The 16,221-nt window shown below is 55.4% G+C and overlaps 5 protein-coding genes across 5 annotated transcripts; 4 read left to right on the top strand and 1 right to left on the bottom strand.

The window, feature by feature from the left end:
• Nucleotides 1-2,461: 2,461 nt before the first annotated feature.
• BBK36DRAFT_1121610 (mitochondrial import translocase, subunit Tom22) lies at nt 2,462-2,991 on the top strand (the record flags this gene model as incomplete). The annotated part of the gene is made up of 2 exons (XM_024890844.1): nt 2,462-2,546; nt 2,618-2,991. The coding sequence occupies 2 exons, from the start codon at nt 2,462-2,464 to the stop codon at nt 2,989-2,991; spliced, it is 459 nt and encodes a 152-aa protein (XP_024748482.1).
• Nucleotides 2,992-3,774: 783 nt separating this feature from the next.
• On the top strand, nt 3,775-5,232 carry BBK36DRAFT_1122386 (Metallo-dependent hydrolase; the record flags this gene model as incomplete). Its single annotated transcript, XM_024890938.1, has 4 exons — nt 3,775-3,804; nt 3,877-4,016; nt 4,152-4,878; nt 5,062-5,232. 4 exons carry the CDS (start codon nt 3,775-3,777, stop codon nt 5,230-5,232), a joined length of 1,068 nt encoding a protein of 355 aa, XP_024748481.1.
• A 548-nt stretch (nt 5,233-5,780) lies between these two features.
• BBK36DRAFT_1204365 (hypothetical protein) lies at nt 5,781-8,496 on the bottom strand (the record flags this gene model as incomplete). The annotated part of the gene is made up of 2 exons (XM_024897304.1): nt 5,781-6,130; nt 6,189-8,496. The coding sequence occupies 2 exons, from the start codon at nt 8,494-8,496 to the stop codon at nt 5,781-5,783; spliced, it is 2,658 nt and encodes an 885-aa protein (XP_024748480.1).
• A 595-nt stretch (nt 8,497-9,091) lies between these two features.
• On the top strand, nt 9,092-9,958 carry BBK36DRAFT_1207629 (Snf7-domain-containing protein; the record flags this gene model as incomplete). Its single annotated transcript, XM_024897424.1, has 4 exons — nt 9,092-9,097; nt 9,163-9,438; nt 9,499-9,756; nt 9,821-9,958. The coding sequence occupies 4 exons, from the start codon at nt 9,092-9,094 to the stop codon at nt 9,956-9,958; spliced, it is 678 nt and encodes a 225-aa protein (XP_024748479.1).
• Nucleotides 9,959-12,144: 2,186 nt separating this feature from the next.
• Nucleotides 12,145-14,006, top strand: BBK36DRAFT_1142163 (protein serine/threonine phosphatase 2C; the record flags this gene model as incomplete). The annotated part of the gene is made up of 2 exons (XM_024893504.1): nt 12,145-13,434; nt 13,512-14,006. 2 exons carry the CDS (start codon nt 12,145-12,147, stop codon nt 14,004-14,006), a joined length of 1,785 nt encoding a protein of 594 aa, XP_024748478.1.
• Between the last annotated feature and the right edge of the window lie 2,215 nt (nt 14,007-16,221).

Below are 16,221 nucleotides of genomic sequence, written 5' to 3'. Positions count from 1 at the left end.
CCTTCCTATTCTTCGCGAAGCAACGTTTTGTTTCACGGGAGCTTGCTGGAAAACAAAAAAAGCAAAAAGTGAAATGAAAAAAAGGGCGACGTGTTCGATCACAAGACGTGATTCTTGTTGAGTTTGTTGTTGACCAGCCACCCCTTGAAAGCATGAGGGGCGGTGTGTCAGTTGTCTACCTTGCGTGTACTTGGTATTTCCTTACCTTTCCAAGGCCGGGGGGTTCTTATGAGTTGTGAGCTCTTCTTCGCGATCTTTTGCGGGATTGGGGAGGATCGGCGGGGGATTTGATGGGGGGTTGTTGTCTGGGTAAATGCATTTTTTTTTACATATTACTCTATTTCCTGGGGTAAAGTGTTGATGGATGAGGAGACGGTCAAGGTTGGGTTGGTTGTGTGGGAGTGTGATCATATGTGGTGTTGCTTGCATCTATATTAGACAGTGCTGTGTGTGTGGAATACGCAGGACGTTATTATAGGTTCGGGATATGGCGATTGAAGTTGAGTAATTGTATCGATTGCGGTGTGGGTAAAATACCTTTTTTCTTGTTCGCAAAACTTTCAATTGGTTTTTTTTTTAACTTTCGAGAGCATCAGGTGTTTGCATTAGACACGAGGCGGATTCTTTGTGTGAACCTTGAAATTCGGGTGCTGGGATGTGCGGACGAAAGCAGCCTATTATGGATCTGGTTCTGCTTCCTTGCCTAACTCAACGAGAAAGATGTTCTTTTAGATGATTGGGCTTTCAGTGTTGGTGAGTGTTTGTGATGGGGATTTATGCTTTACCACGCATATTGAATTGACAGGTAACGTGGATACATAACAAACAACAAGTCGCTCTGGTAGAGGATATAACATGCATGAATGATGAGACTTCTTGTCTCGGGGGCAACGGACTGTATGAGCGAGAGAGCTTAACATGTAGCAAAGACGGGGGGAATCAATACGATGACCGTGGAAAATTGACAGGTCACAGTTCTTGGGTAAGCTGGAGTTTCTGTTATGCAATTGCCATGGCTCGCGGTTGAATGTAAATCAAGTGTAACTGTAAGGGTGTAGAAAGTTCTCCGTTTGCAGGGTAGGTCCCATTGTCTTTGAAATTCCGGATGAAGGCGTTGGGAGCAAAAGAGGCAGCATTAGACAAAAGGACGGCAATGGTCGGAAGAGTTGATTCGCGCCACAAACCCAGCAATGGGCAAGTCTACATTGACACTTCCTTTACAACCGCTTGACGATACTATGCAGTGTACCATAATGGGGTCCGATGATGTTACCAACAGTGGCAGATGATGGGCCTGAAGCGAATGCAGGGCGCAAGGAAAAACTTTTTCTAGCTGCTTGTTCTTCTGCAATGGCATGCAATCACACGCTCCCCCGGCACAAGGCCACAGTGTATGAAGCTTGCTATGTGTGCTTGCGTGTGTAAGTTGTAGAGCCGAGAATATGCGAGGAGGATTCCGAACGTGTCTAGAAATTTTTTAGTTTAGCAGTCGTAATACAAGTCCGGCACGCGCAGCGGACATGAAAGTCATCAACGGGGCCTTTTGCCTCGAGGGACCTCGTGATGACATCATGACTGGCGTGAAGAAAAGCATCTGTTCCGTTTTAGGCATCTTGAAGTACATACGGATACTTGGGGAGGACTGCAGCAGCCAAGTAAGTAGGTTCACGATGGAGGAAACACTGGGCTTGTGGCTACTTGTCGTCTTGGGAGTGCCGAATCACTCTATTTATTCCCGAATTGTATTTTTAGACAAAGATCCTTCTTCAGCTGGAATTGATGGCAGCTACGGGAGCACAAGGCGGCGGCTGTGGTTTCGTGACACTCGAGACACTTCCCGGTCGACAGCGCCTTGACAAGGAGATGAGACAGGGCTGAGTTGATGTTGATGCTCTGGAGACTGGGTTTTCAGCAGTCGCATTGCCGGGAAGACACGATGCAACGCACAGCGCCTTTTGTACCGGCGTGGCAAGAGATGAGCTCGAAGCCCATCACACCCCGGAGCAAACAATCTTGCAATGTTCATGGTCCAGCAGAATGAGCCGAGATGCAGAGAGAGGGGCACGTGACCGTTGCGATAACTTCGGCTAAACCACCAACGCCCGGCCGCAACAGACCCATTATCGGCTTGAACGTGAAGAATGAGCCAAAAAATTTGACTGGAATCGTCGAATGCCGCAATCGACGCAATAACACCATCCCCATCTCACAAGCATTGCTGCAGGGCCCGAACCAGCTTCTTTGCCAACCACTCTCTATATCTGGCATTACCACTCTTAGAGGAAGACGAAGGCCGTAAAAAGCATACTTTACTCACCTCGAGCGCCCCGCATACCGGAAGCTTTGAATCGCCACCACTTCTAGCGATATCAAATCAACAGCCTGCGCAACTCCGATTCCTTGCTGCTCAAGCAACCACATTGCCATTTCTCTCGAAACTCCCACATAAACACCGAGCAAGATGGTTACCCTTACCGAGGTCGAGGACGAGCACTTCCAGCACGCCCACGCCGTTGAAATCGAGGACGACGACTTTACCGATACCGGTATGCCTTTGCCTTCCCCAAATCTCCCCTCCCAACATAACAACCCGGCTTCTAACTCTCTTCAATGGCAGAATCCGAAATTTCCAACGAGTCCGACTTCGACCCCTCAGAAGAGACGCTCGCCGAGCGCCTGTACGCCCTCCGCGACATCATCCCGCCCACGACCCGCGGCTGGGTCTCGAGCCGCGTCAACGCCGTCGCCGGCGCCGCCTGGAGCGCGCTGTCCTTTGGCGGCAAGAGCGCCTGGGTCATCACCACGTCGGCGCTCTTCCTCGGCGTGCCGTTTGCGCTCTCGTTCGCCGAGGACCAGCAGCTGACGGCCATGGAGGCCGAGTACAACATGCGCCAGACGGGCAGCGAGCTGCTGACCGCGGGGGCGGACCAGAGCACGGCGGAGCAGGTGGGCGCGGCGCTGGGGTCTGAGCAGGCCAAGCCGGCGCTGTGAGGCGGGATGAAGACGAAAGATGAATGAAAAAGATGGATGGAAACTGTTGAAGAAAAAAGACGTGAAAATGTGGAAGATTGACACTTTTGGGGCGTCACATGGTAAACGAAGCAGGTGCTTGGAACTGGGAAAAAACGATTTGGTTCTCTTGTAATGACTGACTTACAACTTACAATGACGCGGAGGGAAGACGGTTGATGATATATGTGGATATGTGGTGTGAGGACCTCAAGGCGAGATCAAGCAAAGGGTCCTCTCCACTCGTGTACAATAAACCTTTTGAAGCAAAGGAGCAGAGGGCGGGCTCATGGCGTTCAGCCATCTCTTATATATATATCTCATTCTACTCTGCCCGGCGGCTGCTGGCTCTATGGGATCTGGAGGACATGGGAGGTTACAGTTCAGAGGGACCATGGGGAGCACGAGGATGATTTCTGTGTACTTAACGCACCTCATGTTGATGCCATCTCTACTCTGAATGAGGTGCATATTCGCCCCGTGCCGCCATTCTGCTATTCAAGATGTGTAGTGAAGATGCTCCAAATCTGTCTGTACCCAGTTGATATTTTGCCTGTGACATTGGCAGAACAAAAATGCATAGCGTCTCTGCTAAGGCTTCTCTTACATGTAAGCCTCCAACTGCGGGGCCCGTCTTGAACCTCATCTCATGTAAGGGCACCTTCTCACCACTTCTCACGACTCCATCGATCGGCCACACTCTCTCTCTCTCTCTGTGTGTGTGTATGTGATTGGCATACAGTAAACCAATCAGTCAAAAAACTCATGGACTTTGTAGCCCTGCCAAAAATCGAGGTTCGCTCACCCAGACCTACAAGCAAGGATGAACCTTCTTCTAACAACTTCGCACACATCTCTCTCTCACAGCTCCACGCTCACCTCACAGGCAGCATCTCCCGCCAAACCCTCCACGAGATATGGCTCGCCAAGTCCGCCGCCGGCGAAACAGACCTCCAAGACCCTCTGCTCGTCATGCCAGAAGGCAAGCATGATTTCAATCTCGAAACGTAAGTGTGTGCGCGCTTCTTATATTCCCCCAACCAATATCTCAACCCCCCCCTCCAAACCCCCCCAAGTCAAGCTATACATATTCTCTCTCTTCTGACATGAACAACAACACACACCTTCGTGAGGGCCCGCAGCTTCTTCCCCCTCTTCAGCAAATACATCTACGCCCTCCTCACAGACGCAACCTCGCTCCGCCACGCAACGGCCTCCGTCCTGCAGTCCTTCCTCCGCGACGGCGTCGTGTACCTCGAGCTCCGGACGACCCCCCGCGCGACGCCCCATCTCTCCGCGGAGCAATACGTCTCCGTCATCGTCGACGCAATCTCCGCCTTTGAAGCGTCCAACCCTTCGCTGCACACCCGGCTCATCCTCTCCGTCGACAGACGCGACGACTTGGAAAAGGCCGAGTCCACGCTCTCCATTGCACTGTCCTCCCTCTCCAACAACAACAACAACAACAACAACCGCACCTCCTCCTCCTCTTTGCCAGAGTCCATCATCGTAGGCCTCGACCTCTGCGGCGACCCAACCGCCCGCCCCAACGGCGCCATATCCGTCTTCACCCCCGTCTTCACGCGTGCCCGCGCCGCAGGCCTCGGCATCACCCTCCACTTCGCAGAGACGCCCGCCAGCGCCTCCCCCGCCGAGCTCGCAGCGCTGCTCTCCTGGCGGCCGCACCGCCTCGGCCACGTCATCTGGGACGACGCCGACTCGAAGCGCGAGATTGCGCGGAGGAAGGGCGAGCTCTGCTTGGAGCTGTGCTTGAGCTGCAATGTCCATGCGGGCATGGTCCAGGGCGGGTTCGAGGGGCATCATTTTGGGGGGTGGAGGGCTGTGGAGGGGGTTAAGGTGACGCTTGGGGTGAGTTTTTTCTCTCTCTCTCTCTCTCTCTTTCTCCTTGTCTCTCTTTGTCTGTCTCTCTGTCTGTCTTTGCTCTCTCTCTCTCTCTCTCTCTCACCCTATTTGCAAACATTCATTCGGAGAGAAATTCACAATGTGTTATCGGTCGTGGAGGTAAAAGAAGCTGATGACTTTGCAAACCAGACGGACGACGTGGGCATCTTCGGCAGCCCCCTGTCCAACGAATACCGCCTCGTCGCGCAGCACTTCCGCCTCGACAAGGCCCAGGTCTGTGCCCTCGCCAGGGAGTCCATAGATGCCATCTTTGGCGGCGACAAGGAGAAGGAGAGACTGCGGAGCATCATGTGGACTTGAGAGAGGGTATCAGATAGAAACCCGGGGCAGGCATTATCAGAGCACAGCATGGCACATGAACCAGCCCCCGAATTCTTCTTCTTCTTTTTGTTTTTTCTGGAGGATAATGGGATATGCACTCCCTTTTTCTGGTTTTTGGTATTTCGAGCTAAGACTGCGCTTATACCAACTATTCGTACGCAAAAGGGACATTCATAACGCTGCTATGGCTTGCTCGTCGACAGGGGAAAAACCAGGTACAATACTTGGGAGAGCAGAGAGGTAGTAACAGCTCAATCCATCCAATGGCTTCCATTCTCCTCCCCCCCTTCTCACTCACTGTTTGCTAAAACTTTTCCTTCTTCAATTTTTTGCCTCCCATGCCCCCTCCGTTTTTTTTTGTATCTCATCAGAAACAGCACTCCATAGCGCAATCGTTTCGTTTTTCAATCTCCACAAAACCTTATAACGCCCGAGAAGAACAGCAGGAGAGAAACTTCAAAGTCATCATGAGTCCCATTCTATTTCGTCACACGTCATGTCAAAAACCCGCGAATTCTTAAACTCGTTCAGTGCGGGATCTGCTGCGGCGGCGCGTCGAGGTCGACACCCTCCACCATGTTCTTCTGGACTTGGCTCTCGTTCACCAGCTTGCGGAAGAACTTGGAGGCCCGCTCGCTCTCGCCCTTGATCTTGACCGTCTCGTCGCGCTTCTTGTTCAGGTCCTTGACGCTGTGTTCGAGGCCCACGCGCAGGTTGTCGGCGGGCATGCGCAGGACCGTGCGGACTGCTCCTGAGATTCGGGAGGCGTTGGTGTGGACATAGTCAATCTCGGACAGCTGTGCTTCAATCTTCCTGGCCAGTCGATGGGGGAGAGAGTTGGGAATCTGCTGGAGGATATACGCCGAAGCGGCAACGGCTGGAGAGATATCGATTAGCAATTGATACACATATAGAGTTGCAAAGAGCATACATACCAGCAACCACGATGCCAGGCAAGATGAGCTTGCGAAGATTATCATTGCCCATAATCCGCCCCGCGGTGATGGCGTGGTCCACCCAAGAGTTCATTCCCAGCATGCGAGGGACGAGCGCGCCGGCAACGGTCAGGGCCATGCCCGTACCAGCAAACTTCTCCTGGCTATGCAACAGGGTGGAAAAGTCCACAAAGTCGGCGAACTCGGTAGGCACGTCCACCTGGCGGGCCAGGGCGTCCTTCTTTCGGCGGAACATGACGTCTGGCCGGAAGTGGAGGTTCTGGAACTCGTCGCCGACGTGAAGCAGGCCGAGCTGCTTGATGGAGTTGACTCCCTTGACCGTCTGGGCTCGGGCGTAGTCCTCGCAGCTGCTGACAGCATCGGCAATGTGAGAGAGGATGGCGTCCTTGAGGTCGTCGGCGTAGCCAAAAGCACCAAAGATACCTGGGTATGGAATGTCGTATTTGGTGCTTCCGGCATAGGTAATGGCGCCGTTGAGCTGCCCTCGAGTGTGCTCATACACGTCCTTGCACGTCTCTTCAATGTTCTGGACGACCTGCTCATCCACCTCTGAGCGAGCCTTCTTGCTGGCGAGGATCTGGGGCTCAAGCTCCTTGAGTTCCTGAACGACGCGGTCGTACTCGGACTGAGCCACCTCGTGGTTGACCGTTGCCAGTGTGTTGACATCGTTGAGGATGTTGAGCAGATATGTCCTCGCTGGGGCAAGCTTTGACCTCGCTCGCTTCTCCAGCACAAATCTGCGCAGAGACTGCTCGAGCTTCTCAAAGTCTCGGACCTTGTCCAAGTCCTTGCCCTTGCCGTTGTCATCGTGGGGATCGTCACCCCCTCCACTGCCGCTACCGCTGCCGCCTCCGCCGCTGGGTCCGCCGGGGGGCGAGGGTGCCATTGGGATGACGTTGCTCGAGACAAAGTGAACGAGCTCCGATGCCTCCTTGTGCGTCCGTGGGCTCAGCCCCGCAACCTGGTCCAGGATCATCTTCTGGCATCGCTCCTTGTCCCGGATGAAGTCGTAGCCGTTGACGACGATGAAGATGTAAGCCTTCTCCGCAGCAGCGGCCCAGATGAATTCCTTGGCGGACTGCGTAAAGTGGTTGGCTGCAGAGACAACAAACACGACAACGTCAATCTCCTCCTGTCGAGCGAAAATGGCCGTCGTCTTGGTCGTGTCCGAGTTCAAGCCAGGGGCGTCGATGAGGGCAATGTCAACGACACCGTTGCTGAGAAGAGATTCGTCAATCGTCCGGACGTCCTTGACGTAGACCTTGCACTGCATGTACTTTTCGTTGTCAATCACGATTCGTTCCAGTTCCTGGAGAGAGTATGCGTCATAGGTCGACTCGTCGTTTCGGTTGTAAATCACCTCCTTGTGAACTGCATGGACCTCCTCGATGCCTGCGTTCTCGCGAGCGTCCAGCACCTCGCAAAAGATGGCTGTGCAGGGCTGCTGGTCCTCGGGCAGGACCTTGCGCCGCAACAGAGCATTGCAGAATGTCGACTTGCCCGCATTCAGATCGCCTGTGATGAGCACTTTGCTTGATGTGTCCTCGATACGTTCGCGAAGAGACACAAGATGCTTGATGCTGGAGCTGATTTTGCCGTCCAGGAGCGATGCGATGGAGCCCTTCTCCAGCGAGTGCACCAGCTCGGCTTGGTGCAGAGCTCCCAGCTTCAGATCCAATTTCAAGACGGAAAACTCCTGCGCAATCGAAGGGGAAACGAGCCGCGGCTCCGGTGTAGGGCGCGCCTCAGCAGCCTGGCTAGACTCGGCTGATGGATCCTCGAGACTTGTCGCGGCCCTCCGAAGCATAGGCGGTGCCTGGCTGGCTCTGGCTGTGACGTCTTCCATTGTCGACGAGTGCAGGATGCCGGGCCGGGGCGCATTGGAGTCCATCTTCTCTGCTCGCTGGACCGACGGGTAGTGCGCCGGCCACACCGTGTTCATCTCGCGCAGCCCGTGAAGGAGATCCAGCACCTTGTTGATGGAGCGGCCGAGCGTCGCCCTCTGCGAGTTGTACCACATCTGGTGGATGGCTCCGGACTGTCGCCGGTCGCCGCCGTGCGCCTGCACGTCCCACATGCCCGGGTCGTCGCCCATGATGCTGCCTCCGTATCCCGAGTCGACGTCAAGCATGCTCTGCAGCCGAGCGGCGTGCTCCGAGGTGGTGCCGTTGCCGACCGTCATGTACTTGGGCCGTCCTCCGGCTGAGCCCGCGGCTTCGAGGTCCGCATCGTCGGAGGCGCGGACGGCGGGCGCCTTGCCCTTGTCGTTGAAGTATTCCTGGCTCATGCTGGTCAAGGACTGGCTGCCCGCAGCATTGTCGGGCGGAGAGGGGTGCTGATGAGGATGCTGATGATGCTGTCAGGGCGTGGGTAGGGCGAAGAGGTGAAGAAGGCGAATGAAGGCGAATGAAGGCGAAGAAAAGGTCGGGTGGAAGCGCGAGGGTCGGGCTTTGGATCGGGTTCGTCAGTAAAAAGGTTGCATGATGTTTAAGCAAATTGCCGCCTCCCAGGTGACGCAGCTCCCCTGATTGGCCTAGCTGCTCGGCTCAAGCTCGGGGAGCGCACATGCTATCTTATCGTTGGCTCTCCGAGTCATAACTGGGCCTGGGAGGTGCCAGGTATCTGCACACCGGTTCGTTGCGGCGGGGGTACATGAGCCGTGGCCCATGGCAGACTGACGTCCTGGCAACCGCAAACATGGCAGCACGACGTCGCTCTTCAGGCTCTCCGCTACTGCTAGGCAGATGCCGTCCAACCTCTCGCCTGCTTCATCTCGACAGCATCTCGCACGAACAGCGTCGTCAGCCGGTTCCTCCTCTACGCTGGCATAACACGGCACTGCAACTGTCGCTGCTCCCACAAGACGAGCCGTCGTCGTCACCATGAATGTGAGGCAATGCCTTGATGCTCACTGCCTGTCCAAAGCGGCACCTAACCTCGACGTGCACTGCAGATCCTCGAATGGGCCTTTGGCAAGCGCATGACGCCGGCCGAGCGTCTGCGCAAGAACCAGCGCATGCTCGACAAGGCAATCCGCGAACTCGACCAGACCCGCGTCAAGCTGGAGAAGCAGGAGAAGACGCTGATACAGCAGATCAAGACGAGCGCCAAGAACGGGCAGATGGGCGCGTGCAAGATCCAAGCCAAGGACCTGGTGCGCACACGGCGGTACATTGAAAAGTTTTACGGCATGCGCAGCCAGCTGCAGAAGATTTCACTGCGGCTTCAGGTATTTCCGGACATTGGAGCGATTGCGGTATACCATTTGCTAACTGGTGAATGATGCCAGACCTATCGAACCAACGAGCAGATGATGCAGGCGATGAAGGGTGCCACGATGGCGCTGAGCAGCATGAACAAGTCCATGAACCTCCCACAGCTGCAACGCATTGCCATGGAGTTTGAACGCGAAAACGATATAATGGAGCAGAGGCAAGAGATGATGGACGACGCCGTCGACGACGCCATGGATGTTGGGGTCGAGGAGGAGGGCGACGAGGTTGTTGAGCAAGTCTTGGAGGAGATTGGCATAGACCTGAACCAAGCTGTAAGACTGCAACCGCACCCCGTTTCAGACTTGATGCACGGCATGGCTGACTTTTGGATGACAGCTCGGGGAGACGCCCACCACCTTGGGCAACTCTGCTCTGTCCGAGGGCAAGGTTGCGCAAGCCGTTGGGGCTGGAGGCGGCAGCGGTGACCCGGTCGACGATGACCTCCAAGCCCGACTCGACAGTCTTCGAAAGTAGACACTTTGCTGTCTCAACAATCCGCCACGAAATAATGAATGAGACGACCTGGAGTAAGCTTTCAAATAATTTGTCAGTTACCGATGAGAGCAGAGAAGGCAAGGCAAACTTGACAAGGGGCCATGGTTCAGCCGCAAGACGTATGATGCAGAAGACGACGATACTTGCTTGCCATTATTTGCAGGTACGTCGAGGAGATTTGGACGGGAGTGAGCAGTGTCACGCTCCCATGGGCGCAAGAGGTGTTGATTGCTATCATGATTCGAAAGATACACTTGCAGATATATCTACGCGTGCAGTTTATTCTATTTACGGTAATTGATCGAGAGAGGCTTGTTTGTCTCCTTGTGGTTGGAAAGAGCAGCATCAAAGAGGCACACGTGTGATTGCGCAGTACCTTAGGATCATGGTGGCCCAAGTACATGCATAGGCACGATCTGACGATGAAACTCATATTGGCTGCATCCTCTAGACCAAGATGGCGTGCGGTCCATGCGACAGCTATGCATGCACCAACCTTTGACCTTTGTTTACTCCTCCGGCCCTCGGAGATTCGCACCCTCGGCGATTACGGCCTTGCCCGCGGATCAGAATCCATGGGGGGAGAGCACCCTCCGCATAAATTGACAAATCAACGAGATGCATCTACGATTGGATTGGAGCGCTAACTGTATCTCCGCATCGGTCGGCGTACGTGTGCATCTGGATACCTTACGTGCTTATGTACATACCTGTAGGTTAGTAGCTGATCAAGAGCGGGAGAACTTGCAATCGCCGAGCTGGATATTGCCTTTGTGCCCCTTCTTCTGCACCTTGGATGGACAATGCTTTGCCTCAGGGGACTAGGCGAGCAGCATTGCCGCATTTGTGCCCATTGTCCAAATAGCCGGACTGCGGATGGGCGGTTGGCATGTCCGGGTGAGGTGACGTGAGAAGAATGCACGGATCCATGCCTGTAAGTATGTCCTTGACTGCATGTATCTTGTGCGCTTTGAGGCATGCAGCTGTAGAATGTGCAGTGTCCAGTACAGCATCGATGGCTACCTTAGGTATATTACGTGCAACCAAGCAAGGTACCCAAGGTTCTCGATGAGAATTGTAGAGCTAGCTCAATATTGGAAGCGCAGGAAAACAGCTTGGTTGTAGAGATGATGGATAGGCTATCACCGATGGGCCAAGATGCTCTGCATCAGCTGGACATGCCGTCTGCTCTGGCTCTCAATCTGAGCTCAGGACAGCAGAAGCTCACCGATATCTTCTTTTGTATACATAATCTTTGCAGCAATCACTTCGTCCGTCTTCCTCACAGTCACAGCCAGATGTTTGCCTTGACTTCGGTCCCAAGTTGCCACAGCCTGCCGCGGAAACGATGCCCATGAGGCAACATTGCTGCGCGAGTTTGCCGTATCACGGGGCACAGCATTCGCCTGAGCCTTAGACTATTAGCACCTCTTTATTCGCCTTCCACCAGCAGCAGTTCCAGCTGCTAAGGTAGACTCCCCATATTACCCATATTACGAGTTAGCAGATCGGTGTTGACTGCAACGTACTGCACTAACAGCAGCCACCCACCACCCTGGCGGCCTTGATCCTCCCCGCCGTGGCCGCCGTCCCCGCTCCAGGCGTGGCAGATCAAATGGGTGGCACTTCCACATACCCTCCCAGTGCCCGAACTCTAAAATCCCCAGCATCTCCATCCCGTCCACCATCATCGCTCCGTTGACCTGCCACACTGCCTGCGGTATCCGACCAGCTTCACGTCCCGCGCGCTCACTGGCACAGCTCCCCACCAGCGCTGCCGAACCCCCTGAGACACCGACAGATCCAGATCCCCTGGAGCCCGCTCGCCATCGCATCCATCTCGAATCGCCCGCTGCCAACTAGGCGCCTGGACCGTCCAATCACGCGTGCGACAGCCGTCCGTGAATCCCAACCGCAACCCCGCGAACGACGCCGACGCTCATACCCTCCTCCATACCCGTCTCTGTCTGTCTGTCCCTGCAGTCCCAACAGCCGTTGCCTCGCCTTGCGTTGCGCCCAGGCACCTGCGAACACCGACCTTCCCTATAATTTCGAGCCAACCTCGTCCATCCCCGGCCGCCGGAAGTCCTTCTTCCTCCTCCACAAAACTGGCAGGTAGCAAGCGTCGCAGTCTCTCCTCGCACGGAGGAAGTCTGCTGAATAGAATGTTTGGCGGCGCCTCGAGCAACTCGTCGGGGCCCAAGCTGGACGATTCCAAGAGCGACGGCAAGTCGCCCTCGCCCGAGGGCAGCCCGCCGGCGGCCTCGGCTGCTGTGCCCATCAACAACGCAGACCAGGCCGCCGGCGGCGAGAAGCGCAGCGGCAATGGCAGCCCGCCTACCCGTCAGGACACGGGCGACAAGAAGCGCAGGAGTAGCGGCGTCGGCAGCAAGGCCAGCAGCCTGCTAGCCTCGGCCAGGAACTCGCTCAACTTCTCGCAGGTTGGCCGCTCCGGATCGGATGCGGGCGCTCAGACGCCGCTGCAGAAGCTCGGCAAGCAGGACCCAGCCCTCGCCGTGCCCCAGGGCCAGCACAACAACTCGGCCGGCGACTCGGTCCCGGGGCCAAAGTCCACCTTCCGCGTCGGCGTCTGGGAAGATAGGAACAAGAAATGCCGCCGCACCATGGAGGACACGCATGCCTTTCTCTACAACTTCCTGGACACGCCGGCCCCGGCCGTCGACTCGGCTGCCGGAAAGGACAAGTCAAGTAAGGACGACAAGGACGTCGCTCGCCGAGAGGTCTCCGAGTCGGACAACGGCTACTTTGCCATCTTTGATGGTCATGCCGGCACGTTTGCCGCCGACTGGTGCGGCAAGAAGCTTCACATCATCCTGGAAGACATGATACGAAAACACCCCAACATGCCGATCCCAGAGCTGCTGGACATGACGTTTACGGCCGTCGACGCCCAGCTCGAGAAGCTGCCGCTCAAGAACAGCGGGTGCACGGCTGCCATTGCCGTGCTTCGCTGGGAGGACCGTGTGCCCAGCGAACGATCCATCACCGGCTCCCTTGCCATTGCTCCGGCCGCCGCAAACGTTGCTGCCGGCAAAGCACTGTCCAAGTCGCAAGAGTCGGAAAGGGAAAAGGACGGCCAGTCCGAAGCATCGCAAGCTGTTCCCAACGAGTCCATCACTGCGAAGCTCCGGGGAATGGCGACTCGACAGCGTGTGCTGTACACGGCCAATGTGGGAGACGCGCGAATCATTCTCTGTCGCAACGGCAAGGCCCTGCGTCTTTCCTACGATCACAAAGGTAGTGACGAGAACGAAGGAAAGCGAATCTCCAACGCCGGCGGCCTCATCCTCAACAACCGCGTCAACGGAGTCTTGGCTGTCACCAGAGCACTCGGAGATACCTATATGAAGGATCTTGTGACGGGACACCCATACACCACGGAAACGGTCATACAACATGACCTTGACGAGTTTATCATTATTGCTTGCGATGGGGTAAGTCGTATTGTGGCAAAGATGATGGTCATTTAATACAAGGAATGTGAACAGGGCGCTAACCGTTTGATCAATAGTTGTGGGATGTTTGCAGCGACCAAGAGGCCGTCGATCTCGTCCGCGATGTCCACGACCCGAGCGAGGGATCCAAGATATTAGTCGACCACGCCCTCAGCCGATTCAGCACGGATAACCTGTCATGTATGATTGTGCGGCTGGACAAGGAGGCTCTTGCGCAGAGCCAGGCTCGCCAGGACAGCGACTCCGAAGCGAACAACGGTGCCGCGGTCAAAGTGAGCGAAGCGGACAAGATCATCATGGACACCAAGCAGAAGATTGCCGAGGGTGCGACTCCAGCGGTGGGCGTGTCAGCCAGCAATAGTGGACGCGGCTACGACAGTGCTCCCCCGCAGGAAGAGGGGGGGTTCGTCCCCACGAGCTTGGGCGATGCATTGGTCGAGGAGCCCGTTGCTATTGAGGATGCCGACAGCCCCGAGCTGGCTACAGGCGAAAGCCCGGCCGTTGCCGCCCCCGATTCACAACAGGAAGCCAAGGAGCCGGCAGATGCCTAGGACGCACGCACCCTTGCCGCCCGGCCAGAGACGGCAAGGCAGAGTGCCGACTGAGTCTATCGGACGAGCATCTCAACTGGACTACTAGTCTAGTCAAGGGTGGTTGTGGCAGCAAATACGGCTCAGACATACGGAGGGATGTTGGCTTGAGGATATCACAGCACTATGGTGGCTGATGCATTGGTGGAGTTGCAGTGAGCGTACGGTTGGAACAAGATGGCACGGCCAGGCTTTTTGTACGCTTCATGTATCTGTATGTAAGACGGCGGGATGACGTTGGCCTTGCTGGGCGAACAAGCTTCGATGGTTATACAGCTGTCTTATTGACTTTATCATTGATCTGGATCTTATGAACAATGCTGCCTGCCCATTGAGTGAGATGATGGTGAGAGGAGCATGCCACTCTACACCTATCATAATCGAGTATCTAGGGTAGGGTTCTCTTGTGTCGTATTACAGCTACTGGCTATAGACGAAGGTGAAGTCTGTCAACATAATAAAGCGGCTACAGCTTATCAGCGAGTCGTGGGTGCTCACTTACTATCGAGGCTATTCGAGCCATCGTCCGTCTGCCAGAGCGACTACGAGTACTAGCACCAATAAACAGCTTGCATCAATGTCCCCACCAGGAGTTGCGCCCCCGATGCTAAAGGCAGCACTAGCCAGAGAACCCGGCAGGGATGGGGGGCTCCCTTGGTGCAGACGACAGCTGCAAGACGTGCGTTTCAGCCACTTTTTTGTGCATTCAAGTTGCTTTTCGCAAGGCGTTTTGCATGTCGGCACGAGATGTCAATGTGGAAGAATCGACTCTGCCGCCGCCACTGGACAGGCGCCGGAAAACAAGGAACGCCGATTGCTGGAAGCAAGGACAGCAACAACGGCGTCATACGGACCACTGCTCCCTCTTCATACAGTACTCTGTGTGCTACGGGCGTACCAAGGAACGAGTACATAACTTATGTATCATCGTGTGTTCACCCATCAAGGTATCATCGCGCGCAATCAATCGGGACGCAGAGGGAGGCCCAATCGCATGCCTGTTGCAGACAGCTGCTAGGGGCGGCCCAAGCTCATTTCAAGACAAAATTGTCGACATGGTCTGATGAAGAAGAGACACGACACGCAGGTCCAATAACACGGATCCAATGTATTACCAGTTCTTCCTTTTCTCATCAAGACCCCTGGCGGCTTTCCCCCCCTCTTTTCTCCTCCCCCCATCCCGGAACCAGGGGGTCTCCCCCGAAATGGGCTTGATGGCACCAGCTAAACCTCCTTAAGCTACGAGGTGATGGGGCCCTCTTCTCTCGAATCACGCCAAGAGAGAGAGATACTACTAGAGAGGCAATGGCAGCGGCAGCTTCTCGTGGGCACCCGGTCGGTGATTGTTTGGGAGCGCGTCTGCCCTTTTGCCTATTACTATTGAGCTGGAATGGCATGGGCATGGGGCTACTGCTTGAAGAAACGCCTCACGCAGCTGACAAAGGGTGAGTGAACCCATCGCGCGGTTCCAACTGGCTCGATGCTGCATGGCCAATCTCGTTGATCTGCCCTGGAATCTGCATACCGGCCACTGGGAATCTGCTGCTTGCATGTGTTGCCCCGTGCTTTTTTTTTTCTTACCCTTCTTCTTGTCGACTTCCATGTGGGCGGCTGCGTTGCTTGTTCCCTGTTTGGATGCAGTGAAGCCCCTTGCCTCCCGATTTCTGCGGCGCGGCGCTTATAGTACATGAATGCAACGCTGGTGTGGGCTGTGTGGACTCGCTTTTTTTCTCGGTCCAGGCACAGGCACAGGCACGGACTGACACATTTCGATCTCGCGACTTTTTGCTGCACGGCCTCACGTCTTCTCTCTCTTCCTTGAAACCCTGTTTTGCGCAGCCGGCACAGACGATAGCGGCACAAGTACCGATAAACGGCACAGTCATACAGACAGCCATCTCGCCTTTGCATCAGAGCTTCGGGGGTTGCGCGCGAAGCTTGCAGGACAGAAGCTTCATGCTCGAGTAATTCCGTTCCGGGCAAGTCGCGACTCGACTCCTTGGCAACTTCTCCCCATCATTTGGCGAGCTCTCCGATCTGCTACACAATCGCCTTTGTCCACGTTCAGGTCGCCTCTCTCCACCCAGAGCCTCGTCTGCCATTCGATAGACTGCGTCGCACTCTCACTCTCTCTCTTCTCTCTCTCCCTCCATGTCCAACAAGGCTGTGGCATCTT

This window comes from Trichoderma citrinoviride (assembly GCF_003025115.1).
Source record: "Trichoderma citrinoviride strain TUCIM 6016 unplaced genomic scaffold BBK36scaffold_9, whole genome shotgun sequence".
NCBI lineage: Eukaryota > Fungi > Ascomycota > Sordariomycetes > Hypocreales > Hypocreaceae > Trichoderma > Trichoderma citrinoviride.
The sequence above is the reverse complement of the archived record's forward strand: the minus strand, read 5'-3'. Positions and strand labels throughout refer to the sequence as shown.